The 25,281-nt window shown below is 39.6% G+C and overlaps 2 protein-coding genes and 1 long non-coding RNA gene across 4 annotated transcripts in view; 1 reads left to right on the forward strand and 2 right to left on the reverse strand.

Annotated features, from left to right (window-relative positions):
- Window positions 1-1,394: 1,394 nt before the first annotated feature.
- On the reverse strand, window positions 1,395-3,411 carry LOC120744651. The gene is made up of 4 exons (XR_005698421.1): window positions 3,308-3,411; window positions 2,269-2,317; window positions 2,037-2,100; window positions 1,395-1,640 (listed from the first exon to the last, which is right to left on the reverse strand). It is a non-coding gene; the product is annotated as an uncharacterized LOC120744651 (long non-coding RNA).
- Window positions 3,412-8,463: 5,052 nt separating this feature from the next.
- Window positions 8,464-10,289, reverse strand: LOC120744638 (GTPase IMAP family member 9-like). The gene has a single exon (XM_040049152.1). It carries the CDS (start codon window positions 9,396-9,398, stop codon window positions 8,553-8,555), a length of 846 nt encoding a protein of 281 aa, XP_039905086.1. The 5' UTR covers window positions 9,399-10,289; the 3' UTR covers window positions 8,464-8,552.
- A 6,341-nt stretch (window positions 10,290-16,630) lies between these two features.
- galcb (galactosylceramidase b) overlaps window positions 16,631-25,281 on the forward strand; it is a 53,755-nt gene continuing 45,104 nt past the window's right edge. The window contains exons 1-7 of one of the 2 annotated variants that reach the window (XM_040049144.1): window positions 16,631-16,818; window positions 16,971-17,039; window positions 17,115-17,178; window positions 17,504-17,617; window positions 18,118-18,257; window positions 19,187-19,225; window positions 19,412-19,539. In XM_040049144.1, the coding sequence (XP_039905078.1) occupies window positions 16,678-16,818; window positions 16,971-17,039; window positions 17,115-17,178; window positions 17,504-17,617; window positions 18,118-18,257; window positions 19,187-19,225; window positions 19,412-19,539 (695 nt within the window). In that variant the 5' untranslated portion in view covers window positions 16,631-16,677. The remainder of the gene's footprint in view (window positions 16,819-16,970; window positions 17,040-17,114; window positions 17,179-17,503; window positions 17,618-18,117; window positions 18,258-19,186; window positions 19,226-19,411; window positions 19,540-25,281) is intronic. The other variant, XM_040049143.1, reaches the window with a different exon arrangement.

Below are 25,281 nucleotides of genomic sequence, written 5' to 3' on the forward strand. Positions count from 1 at the left end.
TGGCAGCAGCTGCATCCATACCATACCTGCATCCGTGGTCTAAAGCATGCCACCACTGTACTCTAGAGCAGCGGTCCCCAACCCCCGGTCGTTTGGTACCGGGCCGCGAGAGTTGAGGCTCAGGTGTGAAATATATAGTTTTCAGGGTTTTTATCGGTTTTCAGAGTTATTTTGTTATCGTTTTTATCGTTTACTTGGTTTTCCTGGGTCTTTTCACGTGTGTTATGAATAAATCTTCTACCGGTACTAGTTTTATTTTGTTGTATTTATCCGCGACACCTTAAAGGCCGGTCCATGAAAATATTGTCGGGCATAAACCGGTCCGTGGCGCAAAATAGGTTGGGGACCGCTGCTCTAGAGGAGTGGAGATGTGTTCTCTACAGTCACGATCACACTTCTGTGTCTGGCAATCCAAAGGACGAGTCTAGGTTTGGTCATTGCCAGGAAAATGGTACTTGTCTGACTGCACAGTGCCAAGTGTAGTTTTATTGTTGGGGAGTTATGTGTAGAGTTATTTTTCAGGAGTTAGTTCCAGTGAAAGAAGCTTTTAAAGCTTCAACATACGAAGACATTTTGGACAATTTTATGCTCCAAGCATTGTGTAAACAGTTTGTAGTTTGCCTCTTTACCAGTGCACAAAGCAAGGTCCACACTGTAAAATCTAATTAGTTCCCAGAACTCAAAAAAATTGAGGAAACTCGTTGCCTCAAAAAAATTGAGTAAAGCTTAGCTAAAAATGACTAAATTAGAACAACTTATTTATTTTGAGTACTCTGTACAAGCTCATTTGTTCCCAGAACTCAAGAAAATTGGATCAAGTTTACGTAAGATGACCAAGTTAGGGCAACTTACTCATTTTGAGTACACTATACAGCCTTGTTAGTTCCCAGAACTCAAAAAAATTAAGGAAACTCGTTGCCTGAACAAAACTAAGTAAAGCTTACTTAAGATGACTGTTAGGACAACTTATACAGTGCAAGTCTACAGTATTAAGAATAACTTGATACTGACTGTACAATACTAATTGTTTACCTACTGACAAACATTTCAAGTTCAACTAAATGAAAAAACAATTTGTGGTAACCTGAATATGATTAAAAATAATTAACAACACTTTTTGTAACGATGTTAAAATCAGCCCAACTTTTATTTTCGAACACAACAAAGTATAACAGCCAACATACTGGACACTGTTCTGCTGAACAACAAACAATTATATTGCCATCACTGTTGTAATCTTACAATGAAACAAAGTCTCAGATGTAATTATTCTGAAAATAAGTTTAGGCCTACCACAAGTTTGTTTTGTACTTACATTACTTATATAATCAAAATAAAATATTTGTTGTTCTGTCACAAGTGCAGTCTCTGATTTAAACAACACATTTGTTTTGCATTCCAACACATGAGCTGGAATGTTGTAATATTTTAAGGATGGCTTGTTTCCAGTCCAGGCATTACTGCCTGAATGACTATCATGGATCGAGGTGATCCAAATGTAGGTGCAGAAGAAAGTCTTTAACTTCCCTTAAGTACAGTGTCACTGGATGTGGGTTGGAGATGCAATGAGCTTGAACCTGCAGGCGACCATCTTCACTGACCACACCATCTGTGACGGAGGACTCATCTCTCCTGTTGTCCTGCAAGCAAACAATCATATTTTTTGGAACATGAACTTAATTGCTTTCTTAAAACATTTTTTCTGCATTTGGTATAAACAGACTCAAATTTAGACAATCTCAGGCTCCCTCCCCACCGGAGAGGTGACATTCAGTGTCCCAATTGTCAGTCTGGATAGCCCTGACCACCACCCAACACACAATAATGTCATGAAAGCATCATTTTAAAAAGGGCTATGCAAACATGGCCAATAACTTTCATTCTAATGATGTGCAAAATGATTTGGGCACAAAACAAATTTTGTTGTTAGAAAACTTGCAGACTTCACTATATACAGTGTAGACCCTCTAAACTAAGTTTGGGGGATGTGATCTTTCAAGAAATGCAGACCAAACTGTTGTTGTTTGTTTACTTACACAGCATGTCTTGTAGAATTAACTGGAGTCACCAGCAACAGCATCGCGCAGTCATATCTCAAGTCTAATAACAGAAGACAGGAAAAGATCAGTAAAGAAACAACTTCCCCAAACCAAAGCACAAATAAAACAATAAGTAAAACAGGCTGATCTAAAGTATGATTAAAGTTCAGCCTGATTATTATAAATGTCACTGACAGTTGCTAATATATTGGAAAACCAAAATACTTACCACTGAGTTGATGTCTTTCTGTCCAACAGCAGGAGTACTGGTCCCGAGCCTCAAAGACAGTAAGAAGCAAGCAGAGGGAGAAAAAACAGAACATTTTTCAGAAACTGATTTGATCCTTAATGACTGTGCAATCATTGTAACATGGAGTTTGCTTATGTTGTTAAATAAAGGCTAGATTTGACATTAATAGATGCCACAGATGTTCAAAAGCTGCCACAAAGCATGAAAAAAATGGACGTCTCCGAAAACGTCTGAGCATTTTTGCAAATATGTGATGTCTTGATAAATCGAGCAGATATTTGAACTTTACACAGCTACATTCTCGCCTGAAAACATCTTAAAAGTTTATTTTGTGACTCAGAAAAAGTAATAAGTTTTTTAGCCGCGCTCCTCCGCCATTGGCCAATAAGTACGCACAGGCTCCGACAACCGCAGCCGACAAATGCCATCCTCCTTTTCCCCAGACTACCCTTTCTGGGTCACAAAATAACCTTTTAAGATATTTTCAGGCGAGAATGTAGCTGTGTAATGCTCTAATATCTACTTAATTTATCAAAATATCACATATTTGCAAAAGTGCTTCCACGTTTTCGGAGAGCTCTGTTATCCACCAGCGCGATAGCTGACCGGGAGGTCAAGGCTTGATAGAGTCCATGAGCACAGCTAACTCCTGGCTTATTGTTTTCAACCCCCTGCGGTCTTTTGCTACTCAGGTTAAACATGATATATATAATTAGTTAGTTAGTTAGTTATGGCTATGGATTGAAAATACCCCCCACACCACACCCCTAATGGCTGCACCTCCCGAAGAATTTTGTCTGGGCTCTTATCTCACTTTTTTATTTCAAACAATCAACAGAAAATTTCACCGACATAGTTTTATGTAAGGTTTTTAAGGGTGTGTTAATTTTTAAGTAACATGAGCCCAGCGGCAACAGCAACGCTAGGCTAACACTAACTAGCTAGCAAGATTATAAACTTGCTGCTAAACTAAGAGAAGCCACAAAATCAGTTTGAATAAGAGTAAACATTTACTCACCAAGTCAGTGTATCAGGTAAAGATTCACAGCAATGACAATAATCTCTTGAGCTGACGCTTCTCCAGGTTTGCTCAACATATTCCATAACAAATGCTGGCACAATGAACATGCGGACTGATCCAAGAGGGAGGAGGACGGTAGTGACGTGGCATTTTCAAAACACATCTTTCATCCTTCCGCACTGAGAAGCAAAACTTCCAGCTTATTTAGTTTTTCTAAGTTAAGACAACTCAAATAAATTGAGTTTATCAGCGTTTTGCATAAAAAGTACTTGTAACTTATTTAAATTGAGTTCTAATAACAAATTGATAAAAATTGAGTTCAGCTTATTTAATATTTTTAATTAAACACAATATTACATTTTACAGTGCATAAAGACATGATTAAGTGAGTTTGGTGAGGAAGATTGTGAAAAGTGCGCTTCTGGTCAAAAATTCCAATAAACACACTCCTAAACCTTGTGGAAAGCCTTTCCAGAAGAACTAATCCTGTTGTAGCTGCAAAGGGTGGGCTAACATCATATTAAACCTACATATTAAATCATATTTTAATGAATTAAAAATAAAATGTCACTCACATTTATATGCGTGGTAAAGCAGATGAGCTAATACTTTTGGCAATGTAGATAATGCTTTGTTAAGCAAAGTTGGCTCTGACTAAAACAAGTTAACAACATAGTCTACAGCCATCCATCCATCCATTCGCTTCCGCTTATCCTTTTCAGGGTCGCGGGGGGCGCTGGAGCCTATCCCAGCTGTCATAGGGCGAAAGGCGGGGTACACCCTGGACAGGTCGCCAGTCTGTCGCAGGGCTAACACATAGGGACAGACAACCATTCACACTCACATTCACTCGCACATTCACACCTAGTGGCAATTTGGATTATCCAATAGTCTACAGCCAAAAAGCAATATTATAAAAGTAATACATTAAACTAGGCAATAGTTTTTTGCTTCTATGAAGTTAGAATTTCTTATTGCAACAGACATGTTGCATGCTTCACTGACTGTCCTGTTAAATTCATTTCTCTTTTGACTTCAGCCTTTAGGTTGTTCTTTCTCTGTTGCTCTTCATCCTTTCGTTCCTTTGCAAGTCTCTGTTTCTCTTTCTTTGAGGCCTTCTTTGCCTTTTTCAACATGTTTACTGTGTAGTGACCCCCACAATTCTCCACAGTCATTCTGTCAATTTTCTCTAGAAGCTGCCTGATTTGTTCTGGGTCTTCCACTTCGTTATTGAAGACATGATATCTGCCATAGACACCCTCAATGAGCTCTTGAAGTCGTTAATTTTTTGAGATGAAATTTTCAGTAGTTTGTTTCTTTAGTTTGTCTCCATGTGTGAACAGAACTAGCGAGTATTTGGCTGCCTCTTTACCAAAAGTACTTTGAATCATCTTCACAGTGTCTTCCTCTTCTTGTGTGAACCTACCAAGCTTTAGGACCATCAGGAAGGCATGAGGGCCAGAAGCAGACAGAGAAATAGATATTTTAATTTTTTTAACACTTCTTCTTCAGTCACATTATTGTCAAATACCCCCAGGAGTGTCAATGATGGTCACCTTTCGACCTTCCACATCTCCCTGAGCTCTCTTGCACTCAGATGTCCAGGACGATGGGGACAGTTCAGACTAGAGATGGACCGATCCGATATTACGTATCGGTATCGGTCCGATACTGACCTAAATTACTGGATCGGATATCGGAGAAAAATAAAAAATGTAATCCGATCCATTAAATATCACGAAAGCACCTCACAAAACTTGCAACACGCCGTAACTCGCCTCAGAACGTTAGCACGTCGGAGCAGTATGCATCACGTGATAGAGCGGCTGTGGCATGCGGGATCTGTCGGTGGTCTGGATAGCATTTGGAGCTTCGCTAGCAACCCGGCATTTCATCTCCGACAAAGTTATCCCCGAGAGAAGTAAAGCAAGTGTGTAAGTCCATCTCTGAATGTTTGTAAAGCATTCCTGCGTTAAGCTTAACGAGCGACTGCCTCTTCTTGCTGCTACTTCAATCATGAAACTGCTTAATGATCAGCTGATCGGCTTTTCTGTCGTGAGTCCGTCTCTCTTGTTTGCCCTTGGCCCACTTTGCACCAGAAAGAGGAAACCAGCGGATAAACAACAGCAACACGTTTAAGCTTGATAAGCTGTTGTTAGAATTTATTTAATATTACTTTCTACTCCAGGATCTTTTTCTACGTAGCTGACGGCTTGTAACTGTGCAGGGGCGGATCTAGCAAAGTTTAGCCAGGGGGGCCGATAGGGCATGAACAGGGAAAAGGGGGCACAAAGACATACTTTTCTTTCTTATTCTCATTTAAAATGTCTAGCTTTTAATAAATAATTATCTGACACCCAAAGTTTTAATTTGATGTAAAAGGAATAGAAGTCAATTACTGTATATAGTGACTATTAAGTCTAATATATATACCCTAGTAAGATATAGTACTTTTTCCTTTGGGAAGGTACCATCTGTGCAGTCTGCAATTTTGTTGAAGAAAGATGTTGAATCTATTTAATATTTCTTGAAAAATAATTGATTTCTGTGCATTTTTTTTCACACTGCATCAAATTAAGGTTGATTACGTCGATTAAGCATCATGAGGTGGAGCATGAGGGGTGGTTCCCTATTTTTTATTTATTTATTTTTGTTGTTGCTGGGAGTTGGAACCCTATTAGTTAGGTTGCTTAATATTTACGCTAAGTACTCTTTAAAATACCAGAATAGGGAGGATGGTGTAGGTTTAAGTTTATTAGATTGATCAGTATTGCTGAACTATGAAATATTTTGTTTTGCATACAGGTATAACAGAATAGCTTTAGTGTAGTTGTTGTTTTAAACTTGAGTATGAACTTATACAAAATGCAGCAAGATATTTAAAAAAAACAGTTTTGTTGATTAAAAAACACTATATCGGATTCATATCGGTATCGGCAGATATCCAAATTTATGATATCGGTATCGGTATCGGACATAAAAAAGTGGTATCGTGCCATCTCTAGTTCAGACTGAAAATCTTTTCTTCCTAAGATGCTGTTTCCTGTTGCACTCTTCCCTCCTCCTGTTTTTCCCACCAAAATAATTCGTAGTTCATCACTCTTCTTCTGCTTCCTAGAACCTGCAGACATAAAACATAGGAACATCTTTTTTCTTTTTCAGTTTTTTTTTCTTTTTCTGCCGTCATTGTATAAAATATTGAACTTTAGTGTAGATTGTACAGTGTACAAGTTATTTGCTCACCATCACAGTGTAAGATAAAAGCTGGCCTTTCTAGACTGTCAAGCACCCAATTCTAAGAGACTGAAAAAACAATCTCCATAAACTAATAAAATATGAGTGCATAAATTGGTGCCGACCCTCATTAGCAAATAAGCATTTTTATTTTAACCTCTATCTACCAGGCCACCCACAACAAATCTAGGGTTACGTTACTGACCCTTTTTTTAAATCGTATTTTTACCTATTTGGAACACCCAGATGGAAAAAAAGAAACTTTAAATACAAAAACCCTAATGACACAATGTAAGCAACTTAATTTAAAAGGTTTTGTTTTCACCCTACAAGAACATGCTGACTTACAATTTCTTTAAAACATTTGTGTGTGTATAGAATAGAATAGAATAGAATAGAATAGCCTTTATTGTCATTGTACAGAGTACAATGAAGTTGGAGTGCCACTCCCTTGGTGCAAGATAAATAATAAATATAAATGTAAAATATAAAAAGTACAATAAAATAATCGCAAGTACTCAAACAATAGTAAGTACGATATATACAGGATAACACACACACACTGTGTGTGTGTGTGTGTGTGTGTGTGTGTGTGTGTGTGTGTGTGTGTGTGTTTACAACCCTTCAAAGGTCTGTGTGAGGTTCAAGCCTTGATTTTACTGTTGAAGTCCTTAGAGAGACTGCCAGACAAACATGTCTATACACCTATATACCAGGTTGAGCAGACAGTCACTCTAGGGCAGGGGTCTGAAACTCAAATGAGCTGGGGGCCACTGCTAGCACTGTCATCTCATTGGAGGGCCACTCAAGTGTTCGAGAAGTACAAAAAAACAAAACAAAAAATACACTGACAAATATTTATGAAAATATAGTGGGTTTTTTAAATTTTAAATATTGTATAACACAAAACTGCAAAAGTGAGTGCAAATCTTTTTTCCTTACTAGACCCCTGCTCTAAGGCAATCACCGATAGCCAAAACACAACAACCATATATCAGTATATCCATGTCCAAAAGATGAACACTGAACATTTTTGAATTGGGTTCAGGTCATTTAAATGGTGACACATATTTCAAAATAAATGAGTTTCTTCCATTTCAAACACCAGCATCAAAAGAATTAATTAGAATTAATCAGGAACTTTGAGTTGAATGTGCAAGTCCATTGTTGATCAACAGCAAGGCAAAATCCCCAGAATATTAGAGAGAATAGTATAGAGGCCTGCGGTCCCCAACCTTTTTTGCGCCACGGACCGATTTGTGCCCGACAATATTTTCACGGACCGGCCTTTAGGGAGTTGCGGATAAATACAAACAAAATAAAACTAGTACCGGTCTCGAAAAAAGAAGATTTATTCATAACACACGTGAAAAGACCCAGGAAAACCGAGTTAATGAAAAAAACGATAACAAAATTACGCTAAAAACCGATAAAAACCCTGAAAACCATACATTTCACACCCAAGTCTCAACTCTCGCGGCCCGGTACCAAATGACTCACGGACTTGTACCAGTCCGTGGCCCGGGGGTTGGGGACCGCTGGTATAGAGATTTCACATAGATAGCTACATCTCTCCTAGAGCTCACATGTCCAAGGTTGTGGAATATCGTACCAGCATGACTGGCTGGTTTCATGTTTGTGCTTGAACAAGCTTAGAATCAGAGATGGGCAGTAACGCGTAATCCGATTACTTTTTTCAAGTAACTTGACCAACACTGCTTAGAATGACACTTTTTCAATCCAGTCTGACAAAAAAAATACAAAATATTCCCAGAACAGAATTTATATAGATACTGATATTCCATTAGTGATTGTAATCATTTACAAATAATAGTGAAGTTATTAACAGTTGAGTATCTCTCACTTGTACATGTTCAAATTATTTCTCTAAGTATTAAAAAGTGATTAGGAAAGTCGTATTCTTTATTTGTGCAAAAATGTTTCTTGAGATGCAGTTGACCAAAACTGCCAAAATTTTCCTGGGGAATAATTTAATCCTCCAAAATCTTCATTGTATGTGGCAGCAATCTGAGACTCTCACTGCTAAAGCACCAACTGTAGCTCCAACAGCTGCTCCAGCAGCAATTCCAACTGCCAAACCTATCGGACCGCCTGCAATTCCAAGCACACCTCCAATGGCAGCACCACAGGCTGCTGCAACAGCTATTGCTGCTACAGCTTTATCAAGCTCTCTCTGCTTCTGTGCTTCCATCTCCTTCAGGAGTCGCTCTTTCTCCTTTTCTATGGCTGCCTCTGCTTTCATGAACATTGCATCGGTATAGTAACCTCCACCATTAACCGCAGTCATCTTGTCAATTTTGTCCAGGAGCTGAGAGATTTGTTTGGGATCTTTGATTTCATTGTTGAAGACATGGTATCTGTTACCACACTTTCGAATGATGGCTATGAGATCAGGACTTTCTGAAATAAAGTTTTCAATGGTTTGCTTCTTTAACTGGTCTCCATGTGTAAATAACACCATTGTGTATTTTGCTGCATCTTCACCAAAGGTGGTCTGGATCATCTGAACAGTATCTTTCTCTTCCTGAGTGAACCTGCCCAGCTGAAGAACCACAAGGAAGGCATGAGGACCAGGGGCAGACAGAGAGATGCACATCTTGATCCTATTCAATACTTCTTCTTGAGTGAAATTCGTGTCAAAAAGGCCTGGAGTATCATTGACAGCTACCTTTCGACCGTCAACATTCCCCTTTGCTTTATGGCATTCAGATGTCAGAGAGGATGGTGACAGTTCTGATTCAAAGGCCTCTCTCCCCAGGATTGTGTTTCCTGCTGCACTCTTCCCCACTCCCGTCTTCCCCACAAGAACAATCCTCCTTTCATCTGAATCCATGGCACCTTTGTACCCTGTTGGACAGAAACACACTGTTCATCATACAGTGCTTTGTTGTTCAGGGTGGCATGCACATGCAAGATGCAAAAAACGTCTTTTATATGCTGCTTAGAGATGGTGGTAACTCTTAAAGCTGAACCAGTGAGAACCTAATAAGAATCAATAAGAGAACTGATAAGGAAATTCTGACATCCAACAGGTGAAACAGCTCAGAGATTCTCAGTTTCAGTTAATATTGGATTTGAATGCTTATCTCTTGTCTTTGATAATGCCAAAATAAACAAAAAGATTCTAAAGAAATGTTTTGGGGGATTTAAACAGATTTCATGGGAAAAAGGCTTCTCTAGTATTCAATCAGAGTGCTCAAGCCCTGTGTGAAAAGTGATTGCTCCCCTTTCCAGAAATGGCGAAAACATGGAACCATGGTGAAGCTTCCCAGGGGTGTCCAGCTGACCAAGAGTGCAGTGATCACTCATCCAAGAATTCACAAAAGACCCCAGAACATTTGCCTCAGTTGAAGTCAGTGTTCATGACTCCACCAAAAGAATGTGTCTGGAAGAAAACATCTTGATGATCCCAAAGACCTTTTGGAAAATACTCTGTAAATGAGGGTGTATTGTGATAAACAGCTGAAACACCCAATGAGTTGGGGGTGCACAACTGATGATGTTTCGTATTCGTGACAAATGGTGGTTTACATTAGTCTTCAACTAACTGAAGAATTACATTACTGAAAACACCTAAGGTCAGTTAAAGAAAACTTGCTTCACCGACCCTGTGACAAAGTGGCTGGACTGAATGCCATTTGTCACTTGCATATACTGTTATTTTGTGTTCTGTTATCTTATAGTCAATCGTAATGCTTTAATTAGTGATGTGCGATACCACTGATTTCCTTTCCGATCCGACACCAAGTAAAATTCAGGGTGGTATCGACGATACTGATCCGATACTGATACTTTGTACAAAAACTTATTTTATTTATTGTATCTTTTATTGTATCTCAAATTATAGAGTCATAATGATTACAGGACATTCAATTAATTGTTCTTATCACTTAATAATGCAGAATTCATCATACAGAAATAAAAAAACTGAAGTTGTGCGCTATTTGAACACGTTGCCTGCCTGCGGCACTAAAGGACTCCGTGAAAGACGTCTGTCTCGCCCTAGCAGCACCTGTCCTGTCCCTCTCCTCTCCTCCTCTTCAGTTTGCCTCAACATACGCTCATCATATTCTGTGATATGATTTACTCTGAGGTGTTTGACAAGGTTAGTGGAGCTGCCACAACACCTTACTTTTTTGCCACATGTATCGCAAACCACACCTCGGCTGTTTGTGGATGTAAAATACGTCCGCACATGACTCCATTTATGCGCAGCCATTGTTGTGAGTGTGCACGCCAAGGGGCTGCAACACATTTATACAGCCATATTTCGCACATGACTATGAAAGGCGGAAGAGGAAGTAGTTCCTTCCTATGTAGACAATCCAAATGATATAGTTTCTTTCCATTGTGTTCCCGTTAATGGAACTGGCCTGAGGATCAGCTCTGAAAAGTCGAAGCTCATGCATGTCAGCTCCATGGACCCACGACGGGGGATCTACATCGGGACACAGCTGCTAGAAGAAGTGGAGAACTTACCTCGGTAGCGCGATTTCCCATGACAGCAACGCGGAGGTGGATGTCAAGTGCCGCACTGGAAAGGCAGCTGCGGTATTTCGGAGGATGAACAAGATCTGGTTCTCCCCGACCATCTCCCTCAAGATCAAACTCCGCGTGCTTAATTCGATCGTGATCTCAACTGCCATTTATGCCAGCGAGACTTGGAAGGTATCGGCCTGCACCAACACCAAGCTCGACGTCTTCCAGCAGCGATGTCTTCGCCGGATTCTGAAGATCCGCTACACCGACCACATCACCAACGAGGAGGTCCTGCGAAGGAGTGGCACAGTCAAACTTCACAACATCGTTGCATGCCAAAGACTCCGACTGGCCGGCCATATCCTCCGCATGGATGATGCATGGATTCCAAAAACAGCGATGTGCTGGCAACCCCTGGGCATTAAAAGACCACGAGGACATCCCCGCAACACCTGGTGAAGGTCCATCAAGACCTAAAGACATCGAACATATCATTGGAAGAAGCTGAAGCCCGCGCACAAGATCGAGCCTGGTGGCGTTCGTTTGCCGCCCGATATGCCACATAAGGCATGGGAGGATCTAAGTCTAAGTAAGTCCTGTTAAGGATAAACTACAAATTTACCCTAAATTACTAAAATATCAATATTTTAATGTGAGAATCGATTCTACAACATAAATGACTGGTATCGGAGGAATCGATATTTCAGTATCAATCAGCACATCTCTAGCTTTAATGTAGACACTGCACATGTAACCTTGGCTCTACATACTATCCCGGGTCTGTTTGTGGTAGCATTGTCTATATATTGAGGCGATCGTGGTTCAAGAGTTGGCAGTTCGTCTTGTAATCGGAAGGTCGCCAGTTCGAGCCCCTGCTCCGACAGTCTCAGTCGTTGTGTCCTTGGGCAAGACACTTCACCTCTTGCCTACTGGTGGTGGTCAGAGGGCCCAGTGGCGCCAGTGTCCGGCAGCCTCGCCTCTGTCAGTGCGCCCCAGGGCAGCTGTGGCTACAATGTAGCTTGCCATCACCAGTGTGTGAATGTGTGTGTGAATGGGTGGATGACTGAATGTAGTGTAAAGCACTTTGGGGTCCTTAGGGACTAAATAAAGCGCTATACAAATACAGGCCATTTACCATTTATTCATTACATCTCTGCAAATGTTCTTAAAGCGAAATGTCACTTCATCATTAGTTGATTTGAATCTTTCATTTGTTTATGTAGTTTGGTTATACTTACCATTGTGTGTTCCTTGGTGCAGGTCCTATATGTGAAACAGGTATATGGGAATGGCCGCCCCAGTACTTCCTGATTTTATAGGATATGATGTCACTGATCATATCAATTGGGTGTAACCAAATGAAGGGCTGTTTCTTTTGTGTAAAATTGTTTATTTCATTTAAAATAACCTCACGAGTCAAATTAAGTGAAGAGATTGACTTTTCACACCGTTTAGTTGGGTAAATGAGTTTGTTAAGTGGAAAAATGATTTTATTCCTGTTTCTTTGTCTAGACTGTGTTATTTAGCCTACCCTATATTCTCGATGGTAGAGGTTAATGAGGTTCAGATGTGAATGGAATTCTGTATAAAGCAGGTGAGATTTTGACTGTCAGGTTCTTATGTTTTGTGAAACATTTGTTGAAAGGCAATGCTAGAAAATAAAGAACACTTAAAAGTAGGGATGGGTATTGATAAGATTTTCACGATTCAGATTCCATTTTCGATTCTGTTTAACGATTCAATTCTTTATCGATTCTCTTATTGATTCTTTTAAAAAAAAGGAGAACACTAAGGCTGATTAGCTTAGAACTTTGTTTTATATCTTCCCTTTGAACAAGATAGAAATTTAGGAGTAGCATGGCCTTACAAACCCAACAGTGAGATATTAAGAGATCCTTAAGAGATCCAGTCTATGGCTCTTCAATGGGGTGTCACAGGGTCCCCGGGGAAAAAAATTGTAAATGTAAAATAATAAAATAAATATTCTTCTGTAGCAATAACAAAGTATAACATAAATTATTCTGTAACAATTACACAAGAATATCCAGTAATGTCCCTGCCTACAATTAAACACATTCCCTTACCGAAAATTTGAGGGCATCTGCTGTGGCAAATGGGTGCAAGCCTTTTACCACAAACTTAGTCACTGCTCGGTGACATTCGTCTATCCTGGCCTGAAAGGAGACGCTACCGGTAGACTGCAGCGACAACTGCCAGCGAGCGCCAGCCAGACTCTGTCTGTCTCTCTCATCATGGTCACCTAAATGCAGCACACAGTAATGGCAGGTTTTGTAATAAGGCAGATCACACTAACATAATATGCACTGTTAGTTGATTATTTACCTGCTGCATTAACGGGAGAGGACGTACAAATGTTACCGCTGCTGCTGGGTTGAGATTCACGAGTCTGGAGCGGAATTAAAATCACGACATTCATTTAAGGTCATCGCGTGTTTTGTGAGCAAATGCTTTTGCATATTCGTAGTGTTTCCTCCCTTAAATGAAATATCTACTATGCAAGTATTGCAAGTTGCCCTGTTGTTCTCGTAAAGTATGACCAAACTTTTTAGCGTTTGCGCTGCCATGTTTCCTGCCAGGTAAATGACGCTCCGCAACGTAGTGACATCATTCGGGGTGACTGGAATCGATAAGGAAATTGTTTGCAAAAATGGCAAACAATTCCAAGGAATTGAAACAGTGGGAACCGGTTCTCAACAAGAACCGGTTTTCGATACCCATCCCTACTTAAAAGAAACTTGAACAGTCTGCAGATGCTGTTTTGCTATCACTTTCCATGCTGCTTATGTTATGCTACCTCACCCCCCCCCCCAACCCATTCAAGACTTGTGCTAATTATTTTAGGGATTCTAAAATCTGGTCCTATCAAGCAACCCATTTAGTTGCTTCATATTTTTCCCATAGTATAGGTTTATCTTTCTTTGTAAAATCAGACAGCTGCTACTACACTAGTACTTTAATTAGCATCATTATCAGGAGGCTTAGTTTAAAAAGAAAAGACATGTTTTTCACGGACCATAATAACTACTGTTAGAAATTCTGAACCTAAAAATAAATAATGCTTATGCTAATTGGAAAGCAATAAGGATAACCCTGGCAGAGGGTCTGAGGGGGTGTTCAGACCTTTTTGTAATTTTATACAAACCCTTTTGGAAACAGTTTGGATTCAAAGAATTCTAATGAAGCATGTTTCTGTTCTTGTATGACAGCTTGTTCCAATATTAAACTGTAAAGATATTCACAAGTGGATTTCTTTCAGTTCAGTGGGTTTCTTAGATTTAGATTACAATCAAGTATTGATCAAATAAGAAAAAATCCCCAGCATGGGAAAATGAAGCTGACAAGTTTGAATAAAGTATTCCTTGTGTGGGGCTGGTCCTGCCCTGTCATAGATCAGCAGGACACAGCAGCAAGCTCAGCCAGAAGCTACACACAGCTAAGTTGATTCCTGAAAGGAAAAGAAAATGAGCTGTCCCCAGACTCTTCTTTGTCAGTGGTATTAAGGAGGTCCTCAAAGTATTCCTTCCACCGCCTGTCTATATCCCCAGTTATAATCAGTATTACCCCAACTGCCACTATCCACTGTGTAAATAATGCACTATATTCCCCTTCTGAATTGTCTGATGGTTTGCTAGAATCGCTTTGAGTCAGACCTGAGTTTCATGGCCTCGCCGAACTACTTTTGCTTCAGCAACTTCCTGAGCAAGTTCCTAGTTTTCCAGTGTTAATTCTTAGTTTCCATGTTCAGGGTGTTGGTTTGCTTTTCATGTGTTTATTTAATGGAGTGTTTTTCCCAGCAATAAAGCTACCATTTTAAGTTACATTTCCATGTTCGATTCCTGTATGTAGGTCCTTTCTCCTGCCTGCCACTCAGCGAAACATGACAACAGTGACCACTGGGTAATTTGTGTTATAAACATGGATAAACATTACTAATTTGTAACGTTGGTTGTATTAAGTGGTTGAGAGGAGGCCGCAGAAACACTCAGCAGGACACTCATGACCACACTGGTACTGGAAATTCCACAGTGTTCGTCTTTTAATAAACACACTCTTCACCAACCGCTGCTGTCTTACATGGAGCAAGCAGTGTTCATACAACCTGTAACATTACTTTGAGTTTGGGAGCTGAAAAAACGAGGTCCATCTCAGTCCATGTGTCCATGTGTAAGCACGTTTCTCCCACACTCTACAGAGGGCAGTAGCACATACTTGTGACATCACTAACCAACACTATTAACTTGGGTTGTCTTAAAGAGACATCACACAGTTGAGATTGTTATAACTTCCTAATCAGTGTATATGAATTTAATAACCCATCTCAAAATAGACAGTTTTTCTCTGACATCGTTGTTGCTATTGATAATCGTAGGCTACTACCAAACTGCTTCTGTAATTATGAGGGCAGATTTGAATATGGTTAATGGCAAATTCCTAGATTTCCTCCCAAATTCCAGTGTGTCTCTCATAACCCTATTCTGTCACAATTATGTAGCACTCAGAAACATGGCCGTTTTGAATTGTGCGCATGCGCAGTAACAACAAGTAGGGCAGCTTGATGGGTAGGACGTTTTGTCAGAACGCCGGCAACAGCGAGGAGGGACTCCCGATGACGACAATCGCCAGGTCACGCCTTTCCCACGGCGCGCACTTCCGTAAACAGCCCCGAGGACCGGGGGGAGAGAGAGAGAGAAGCAGACACGCACACACACACACACACTCAACGTGGACAGAACAGTAGACGACACAGACCCCAAATAGTAGTAATAATAATAATCATAATGATAATAAACACTGCTCACGGACCCCCGAGTCCTCCAGAGCCGGGTCCGTGACACAAATCGTGTTATTTTTATTTTTTAACAATGAATATGTCATTTGATGGTTTTTCCTCATTTCAGTCTTGTTTTTCAATTAGACTTGCTTTAATTTGTTTCACAATAAATATATTTAATAACCCATTACTTTACAAGTTCTCTCATTTAGAAGACTTCACTAAAAGGGATATTGTTTATGGACTCATTATGCACAATAGCAAAGATGACTTTCTGGTGAATGCTATAATCACTCTTTGTACATTTTAAATACACAGATCTAAACATACAAAGCTGGCTTTTGTAAAAAAATTATTTCATACTTTAAAGCCCTTATTTTATGAAAACAAAAGATGCAGTGAAACCTTTGAACACAACTGAAGAATGTGATTTAGTTAGTAAGCCCAAATTTACCCCTTTATTTTCTCTTCCTTTTTTTTTAAACTGAAAGCTAATTTCTTGTAATCACCTGCTCCAAAGGAATCTTGCAGGAGCCATGTTGTTATATATTAATTCTTGTTTTTGCATCAATAAAAAAAAAAAAACAACTAATGCAGCAGACAAATGCCTCACCGTTTTTCCCCGGATTTTAAGGGTGGGTCGTGTGTATCCTTAAAAAAATCATTGCGAACACTGTTTGAAGATTTTTTTTTTTAAATTGCGGACGTTCGTAGAACGAAATAAACGTTTAAAAGTAAGTACCGGTGTGACGGGTTTCAACGTCACGTGGCCGCTCAGCTGCGCTGTCATGTGATAGAGAATGTGCGCGCGCGTACAGCGTCTCGTCAGCTAGCGCTCAGGATGGACTGCAGAGAGTCGGCGTTATTAGTGTCCGTTCTCCTCTTGGCTTTGGATTTGTGCTCTGCTCAGAATTATGTCCTGAGCGATGACGGGGGGCTGGGAAGGGTTTTTGATGGAATTGGAGGTTTAAGCGGCGGAGGGGTGAGTTTGGTGTATTTTACTAGAGTACTTCCTTGTACAACACTGCCTCCACAGGAACAATCTGATCTATGCATGCCTGCCTGCATGTTTCTGTTTCTCTGATTAGCTTATTATTTTACTAACATAACATTTCTACGTGTGCCTTAATGTAGGCGACGTCTCGGTTACTGGTGAGTTATGCGGAGCCGTACCGCAGCCAGATACTAGACTTCCTGTTTAAGGTACGACAGAAGCAACTCATTCACACAGTTCAGTTTTAAGCACGGAAACTCACTGCTCTGTGTTCCTATTTTCAGCCAAACTTTGGAGCTTCTTTGCACATTCTGAAGGTGGAGATCGGAGGAGATGCGCAAACTACTGGTAAAGTACATTTAGTCACGCTACATTTCTGACAGTTTCTAATTTGTTACTTGTTACATTTCCATTTCTCTGCTGCCAGGTCTGAAATGCATTATGACCCACAGCTAAAGTCCAGCAGAATGACATAAATTCCTTTTTAACAAGGAAACACTTGTGACATCTGCTTCATATGGATCTTAAAGTCTTGTATGGATAGGATATTGGCTATAATTACCACATATTTTGGGGCTGGGGTCGTGATAGACACTTTGGATCATAGTATAACTTCAAGAATAAACTGACTCTCTCCATTTTTTTGGTATTATTGAACCTCTGACTTGATCAGATGGAACAGAGCCGTCTCACATGCGCTATGAAAATGATGAGAACTACTACAGAGGCTACGAGTGGTGGCTTATGAAAGAGGCCAAGAAGAGGAACCCAAATATCATACTCATAGGTAAGAAGGAACATTGTTTCCTTTTCTGTCTGATAACTTGACAGCAGTAAACCAAAACCAGTAGACATCAGAGGGAAAATGTCATAGTAGGAAACTGAGATTTAGAATCTACATGTGTTGTTACAAATGACCACTCCTGCTTTTCTTGGCATGAACACATTTGGTATTACTGGCAAACCTCATGGAATTTCTGCCAGAACTTTCCACCCATTTACTTCTATCCAGAGATTTTGTTGTATTTTTTTATTTTATTTTTTTTTTAAATTTCAATAAAGTAGTTTTGATATAAAGGTTACAATTCAATGCATGCAGTTATTTTATATGGAATGTAAATAATACAATAATATTATTGATATTATTAAAAACTTTAACAAGTCTGCTCAGTTTGTTGGATAGATGGTGGGGGTGATTGGAAATGTGACCAGATAGTGAAATTTATATAAAATGTAACACAAAAAGAATCATTGTCTTTTCTTGTGTGTCTGCTTGTTTTCATATAGGTTTGCCCTGGGCGTTTCCCGGTTGGGTGGGCCGTGGCAAGAACTGGCCCTATGACTACCCGGATGTCACTGCAACATATGTGGTGAACTGGATCCTTGGTGCCAAGCAGTACCATGACCTAGACATTCAGTATGTTGGGGTGTGTATACCACTTCTCAGATTAGAATGCAGCTCTGCACAAACCCACAAAATTCATGCAATAATCATCTCTACTTCAACACACGTAAATCTGTGTTGAAGTAGAGATAATTATTGCTTTTGTGGTCCTTACAAAGGCTGCTTCATCAAAAAGTGAATGCTTTGCAGCTTGGTGGCTTTTGGCATGTTTTGAACTTTCCTTTCATAACAGGATTATAATTAATTAATATAGCTATTAATTATAATTCTTTGTTACATTTCAAACACACACACATTCATTTTTGAGCTCTGGTTAAACTGTTTGAACATCTGACTGCTTGCATTATCTCTCAGTATCTCTGGTATTCTCAGGATTTTAATAACCAAAAGTAGTAATGGTCAAAACTTCTAAACACTAAGCAGTTATTTGCAGCCACCTAGTGACAGTAAATTCTCTAATGTAAGTCCTGTTACCAACTTCTGTATTTCATCAAATATAAACCAGGAATTGGAACAAAGATGGACCTCTAGTAACAGATGTGAATCTGGTCAATGTGACCAAGTGAAAGCCAGTCCACAAACACAGGGAGGAAAAAAGTAGTTCTGTTAATGTTAAATGTTACTTATTGCTCTCTACAGTAACTTACATGGCTTTGATTCATTCATGTTGTCTTAATCCTGTGCGGCTGTTGTTGCATGGAATTAGCCCTGTTAGAAAATGAAGGGTTTCTGTCCACTAAAGTGTGACTTTAACATGGTAAGTGGGAACATATCAAAACCTGACTTTGTTGTAAAATGTGACAGATGACATTTATTAGTTGCTTAGTACTGAAGGCCTGCCTGGAATATAAAAGCTTTACCACGTGATACTGGATTGATGGATTTGCCTTAGCAGGAAATTGAGCCTGCAAAAGTTTGTTTGCAAACTAAAATTCTCTTTCATCCATTTAGATCTGGAATGAGCGAAGCTTTGACATCAAGTACATTAAGGTAAACATAACTTACTGTTATCGTTCATTGTACTTTTGTCATAATGAGTATCCTGCAGTGTAAATTGAAGTAGAAAAACAGCCACTAACATTGAGTTGTCCTACTGAGAGATGCAGTGTGACGGTGTTTGGGATGATTTTAAAGCTCTAGCTGAGTTCCACTGAGAGCATGTCTTTGTCGCCAAAGGTGCTCCGGAACATGCTGGATAAAGTTGGTCTAATTGGTGTTGGCATCATCGCAGCAGACGGCGATTGGAGCGTCGCTAATTCTATGATCCTTGACCCATATCTTAATAATTCTGTTGATGTGATTGGGTAAGTACAGAGTCTCAAGAAGTTTGAAATGAAATGCTCCCACTGCGTAAATCATTGGACCAGATGGCACAGTAAAAGCAGAACTTTTACCATGTGCTATAATTTTACTTGAAGGCTATTTGGTGCTTGACAACTGATTGCGTAAATCTGAAATGTCCACTGAGTTTGGGTGCGTCTCTGTTAAAGCACACTCTTCTTCCACAAGTACCCAGCTGAATGTTTGTGGCTGTTATTCTGTTGGACTTGAAAGATAAAGTCGGAGCTGAATCATGTGTAGGTGTGTTGCTGCTGAAAAAAAAATTTCAGATCTGCCACATTTCTTAGGTGGTTTTAAAGCTGCATTAAAAAAAAATTTAAATATGAATATTGACCCAATACAGAAAGTAATCATAAGTGCTGAGAATTTTTTTTTATTGAATTTGGAGTCTAATTTGCATCTGTCTCTCCTGGGTGACAGCATGTTGATGTGCTACTGTAGGAAAAAACGAATGACTACAGTTGTGCCACACACTTATAAAATCAAGCACCTAGGCATGCAGGCTGCTTCTACAAACATTTGTAACAGAAGGGGTTGCTCTCAGGAGCTCAGTGAATTCCAGTGTGATGCCGTGATAGGATGCCACCAGGACAACAAGTTGTTTTTCAAGAGTTGGGTTCAGCCTCTTATTTCCAGTGAAAAGAAACAGTCCATAGATCACAGTTTTGAGCCATTTTATTGGTTTTTAACTCGGTGGGCGTGATTGCGGATGCCACGCAGTTGCATCCGCACTGCCCCACACACCACACCCCACTACAAACACATAGTGAAACACTGTCAGTCATGGACTGACCCATTAACATTACTGAAGCAGTGTAGGATCATCTTGACAGAACAGAACAAAAGGAAGCTTGTTAAGGAATAAAGGTAACCATACCAAATATCAAGAGTTAGTGTAAAAGCAGATGAAGCTGATCACCAGCCTCAATCCCTGCCCCCCTCAAATTCCCTTTCCTGGACACATGACTGTGATAGCTGGCCTGGTGAAGAGACAGCTGGAGTGAATGCATCTATGTTCCGTTTCCTAGTGTAATATAAAGAAAAAAAAGGAAAGGTTCAAGACTTTACAGTAACATTGTAGCATCAGAGAGCACCAAAATGTATCAAACATTATATGAAAGACTGGGAGCCATAACCTCAATGATCACTTATAATATCTTCTCTTCTCTTTTGGCTCTCGGCGAAGGCAGTCGCACTTTTCTCCTCTCCTCCTTCCCCTTATCTTCCCTGCTTAGCCTCTTGTGCCCTTGTCTTGTCTTGTGTTTTTACTTTTCCCTGGAACAGTCTCTCACAGTCTGTTCTCTAAAACCTAAAATAGAATTATGGATTTGATCAACTGGTCTCTGAATGCTATTGACACCCTTTTCTCAACGAGAAGTCTGGGCTTGGGAGAGCCCGAGTGCCCTGGAGGGACCTTCCCTGCCGGATACACGATGGACGGGTGGCAGACATGGAGGATCGTGTGCTTGGCGGGACTGTCGATCGAGGACGCTGAAGATATCTACCTATTCGGAACCATGGTAAAAGGGTTCTTGCTGATCGGAGCTGGCTTGGCCCTGGCTTATCGGAGAATTGGGAAAGCGGAACCGGCTGTTCAAACCCCCCCAAGGCTGCCTGCTGGGATTGAAACAGTGGGACGAGGCGCGACTTCTCAGAAAGAGCTCCCTGAATGCAGCATGGTTAAGATCTTGGAGAAGCTTACAGCTGCCGTGAATACTCAGAATAAGACCTCTGAGTAGAGCTGGGCGATATAAGATTTTTTCACATCACGATATGTTTTTTTCATTTCAGGCAATAACGGTATCTATCACGATATAAGCCAAATAACTATATTTGTAAGATTTAAATGTGCCGTTGCTCACAAGTAAAATGTGAAATAATCAGCAGCTTGTTTTGATTTAAATATTTATTTCCCATAATAAGTTCAACAGTGTAGATGTACTTAAGGAACATGAGACTTTTTCAGATAAATAAAGGCAAATATTGCAAACTACACAAAAGGCTATGGAACGCCAGGACTGCCATAATGAATTAATTAAATACACCATTAAATAATTAATTAAATGTGGCAATAATTAATTAAAATTGGAATTAATTAATTAATTAATTAAATAAATAGTTATGACACATGTAATTAATTAATTATTGACACATTTAATTAATTATTTATGTATTTCACATTTTAATTAATTATTGACACATTTAATTAATTATTTAATGATATATTTATTTATTTCATTTTGGCAGTCCTGGCGCCTGGCTCTCATCTTGAAATAATTTTATCTGTCAGCCTCACCCATCAAACTCAGGGGGCGGGGTTAACGCTGCCCATGCAGCTTCTCTAACATTTGATTGGTTGCCGTGCAAAGTAAGTCAAAACAGGTCGATCCTAGATAATCGATTGCTTGTGTAGACTTGGGGCAGCCAGGTATCCCAGAATGCAGATCAAATCACAGGCAGCAATGGTGGTGGTGTAGTTTTAAAATACCCCGTTTTTCTGTCACCAACTACACTTTCAACAGTGTTTTAGCCGCGAATGTCGCGCCGTAATCTTCACATGTCTGGTCAGGTTGTCAACATAGAACATGTTTGCAAAAGTGCTCAGATGTTTTCAGAGATTTCACTAGCTCTGCTAACAATTAGCATGCAGAGGGTTACGTTAACCGGTTTGTTTACATATTCCACTCTCCGTGTTCCACATGTTGCATTCGCAGATTCTCATTTTCACCGAACGATCGTCTCTTTCCGCCTGGTTTTGTGTCTCTGTGCTTCTGTAACATAAAGAACGAGCTGACATTTTTCTCACAAAACCAGCGATCAGCTCAACAGACCCTCAGTTTACCTGCATGCATCCTCCTCCTCATCTGTCAGCTGTTTAACACCTGCTGCTAATTCAAGAAACACGCCTACGTTACCTGGTGATAGTCACAGTTTAACTGGGCAGCCGGTGCTCGATATAAAGCAATGTCAGCGCATTTTTCTGCACAAGATAAGTAAATATAGTATTTTTCCCGAGCGCAGAGCTGCTGGAGCTTGTTTCCTTACAGAGCACTTTATAGGCGAACCAGCTTCCTCAGCGGCTGATGTCCAATCACCGGCACACAGCTTTGAAACCTCACCTGAGTTTTAGCTCTCAGTGGTTAAACGCTGGACTTCATTCACTCAGGTTCTGTCTGTCGGGTCACGTTTACTTCGCTGTTTTATTTACAACTGAGCAAATCGGTTTGGCTGAGGTTAAAGTTATGTTTCATAACTGCATAGTTTCACAGACGTTTAATGGTTCACTGGCACATGTGTTAGACTGAACTATCATCTAAATATAATATCATCTGTTTTTAATAGTTATTCAACTGTATTCTAAGCACCAGCTGTCTGTTAGAATGTGATTTTTTTTCTCTCTCTGTTGGCAGAGGTATAAAAATGCGCAGGAAAATCTGACGTGCATGGCAAACTTCACCGACGATATTTAGGGAGGAATAAACACACATCAAACATAAATGAACCATTTTTTTGCTTTTTCGGTCATGTTATGTTTAACTGTCAAAGGCTTGTTACAAACTATGAAACACATGGTGCAGACTTCTGGATGTTAGAAGAAAACTAATACTGCTCATGAAGGAGACTAAAGGCAGGAAGGTGTCCTTTAAAACTAAACATGTTAATAGGACCTCCCTATTTATATCATAGTTTATGATATAGCACATGTATTTCAGTAATAGCCTGCTGATTTCAGTGTAGTGGTGAACAGTCGCACAGCTCACGTAGGCGTTATCTGTGATACTCCTTAACTATAATTTATCCAAGTTAACTTCAGTTAACCATTCAGACAGTTCTTTTGCAATGAAAAACATAAACACCCATGCTGGTGTAGGTTTCCTCAGTGCCAGCTGTTAACATTATAGCTGCTTATGCAGTAACCATGGTAACCACGGACTCTGAGCGGCTGGATCGACGGAGGTCAGACAACAATTTTACATGTATGATCTTAAAACAGGACACAGCCATTATCCGTCCTGGCCCCATATCAAATGTGAAGGCAGACTGAGTCTATGTTTGACGTTTGTTTATATCTAATCTTCCTTTTCAAACATTTAAACAGCAGCGAGTCTGCAGCTGAGGGAATACAAACTCAAATTGTCGGAACAGGTTTGCTCGTTTCTTGGATTCATTTGGTGATTTATTAAATGTATAACTGTTATTCTAATCTGCTGCTGAGTCTCTTACACTTTTCTTTATGCTGTATATTTTCACGTCTCTGGAATAGTTGGCAGTTAGATAGTCAGCTGGGAAACTGTGTTAACTCATGGAGCTGAGGATATCGTTGATATCGTGGATATGCTGACCTCGCTCCGTGGTGTACAGGGCCGTTTACCCTCATGATTAATATTCACAATAAAAATATTAGCCGAACATCATGAAGTCTGTATGTGTGTCATAGTGTCGAACAACCTTTGTACAGTTAAAGCCAGCAGTTACTACATGACGGAAACACCACTATCTCTTTTATGCGTTTATACACAGGTCACGCTGATTACTGAACAAAAACCCAAAGATCAGATGTTAAACAGATTTATTTGCTCTCTCTCCTCCTTAAACATGTTTTTAATGTTAGTTATAATTCAGAATTGGCGACTGAAACACGTAGGACACATAAGAACATCAGGAAATAAAACACCGATAAATATAACCTCAGTAAAAGAAGTCAGCGGGGGTTATTACAGCTGTGTACCGGGGCCTGCGCTTTGTCGGTGGGATTGCTTGCGAGGCGAGCGGGTCTATCCCACGTTTTGCCGTGAGACTGGGCAGACATCTCTGAAATCATCAAAGCACTTTTGCAAAGAGGCTGTATCTTGACAAACCGACCAGACATATGAAGATTAAACCACTACATTCTCGGCTAAAAAAAATATTAAAACGGTATTTGGTGACACACAAACAGGGTTTTTCAAAGTTCAGTTCTGTTAGCTTCCACATGCCGGTTGTTGTGTGCTAGAAACAATGGCCACCAGGCCAAAGCAATGGTTTTGACTCGATCAGCGTTAACCCCGCCCCCTGAGTTTGATGGGTGAGGCTGACAGATAAAATTATTTCAAGATGAGAGCCAGGCGCCAGGACTGCCAAAATGAAATAAATAAATATATCATTAAATGATTAATTAAATGTGTCAATAATTAATTAAATATGTCAATAATTAATTAAAATGTGAAATACATAAATAATTAATTAAATGTGTCAATAATTAATTAATTAATTAAATGTGTCAATAATTAATTAATTACATGTGTCATAACTATTTAATTAATTAATTCCAATTTTAATTAATTATTGCCACATTTAATTAATTATTTAATGGTGTATTTAATTAATTCATTATGGCAGTCCTGGCGTTCCATAAAAGGCAGCCGCTAAAGCGTTTAAGTTTCAAAATAGAACAAACAAAACAGACTAAATTGTCAATTCCACTTAGAAACAAAATATTAATTCTAAAAATAAATCTTAGTTTGTTTTACAGAAGAACAGACAAAACTGACTAACTTTTGTCAATATCAAATAAACTGAGAACTAAAAGGAAATTCTCAATCTCTCCTTGTTGTATAGCTTAGCTTTTCAAACAGTTTTAACAGTTACTTTAGTCTGACAAAAGCCGAATGACGAATTAGCGCTTCCAGTCAGAGACTGAGGCTACGTCCACACGTACACGGGTA

Source organism: Simochromis diagramma, unplaced genomic scaffold (genome assembly GCF_900408965.1).
Source record: "Simochromis diagramma unplaced genomic scaffold, fSimDia1.1 OVJJ01000426.1, whole genome shotgun sequence".
Taxonomy (NCBI): Eukaryota; Metazoa; Chordata; class Actinopteri; order Cichliformes; family Cichlidae; genus Simochromis; species Simochromis diagramma.

Bases quoted from the DNA above. Each gene is read 5' to 3' on its own strand.
- LOC120744638 (XM_040049152.1), bottom strand. From the start codon at position 9,398: ATGGATTCAGATGAAAGGAGGATTGTTCTTGTGGGGAAGACGGGAGTG.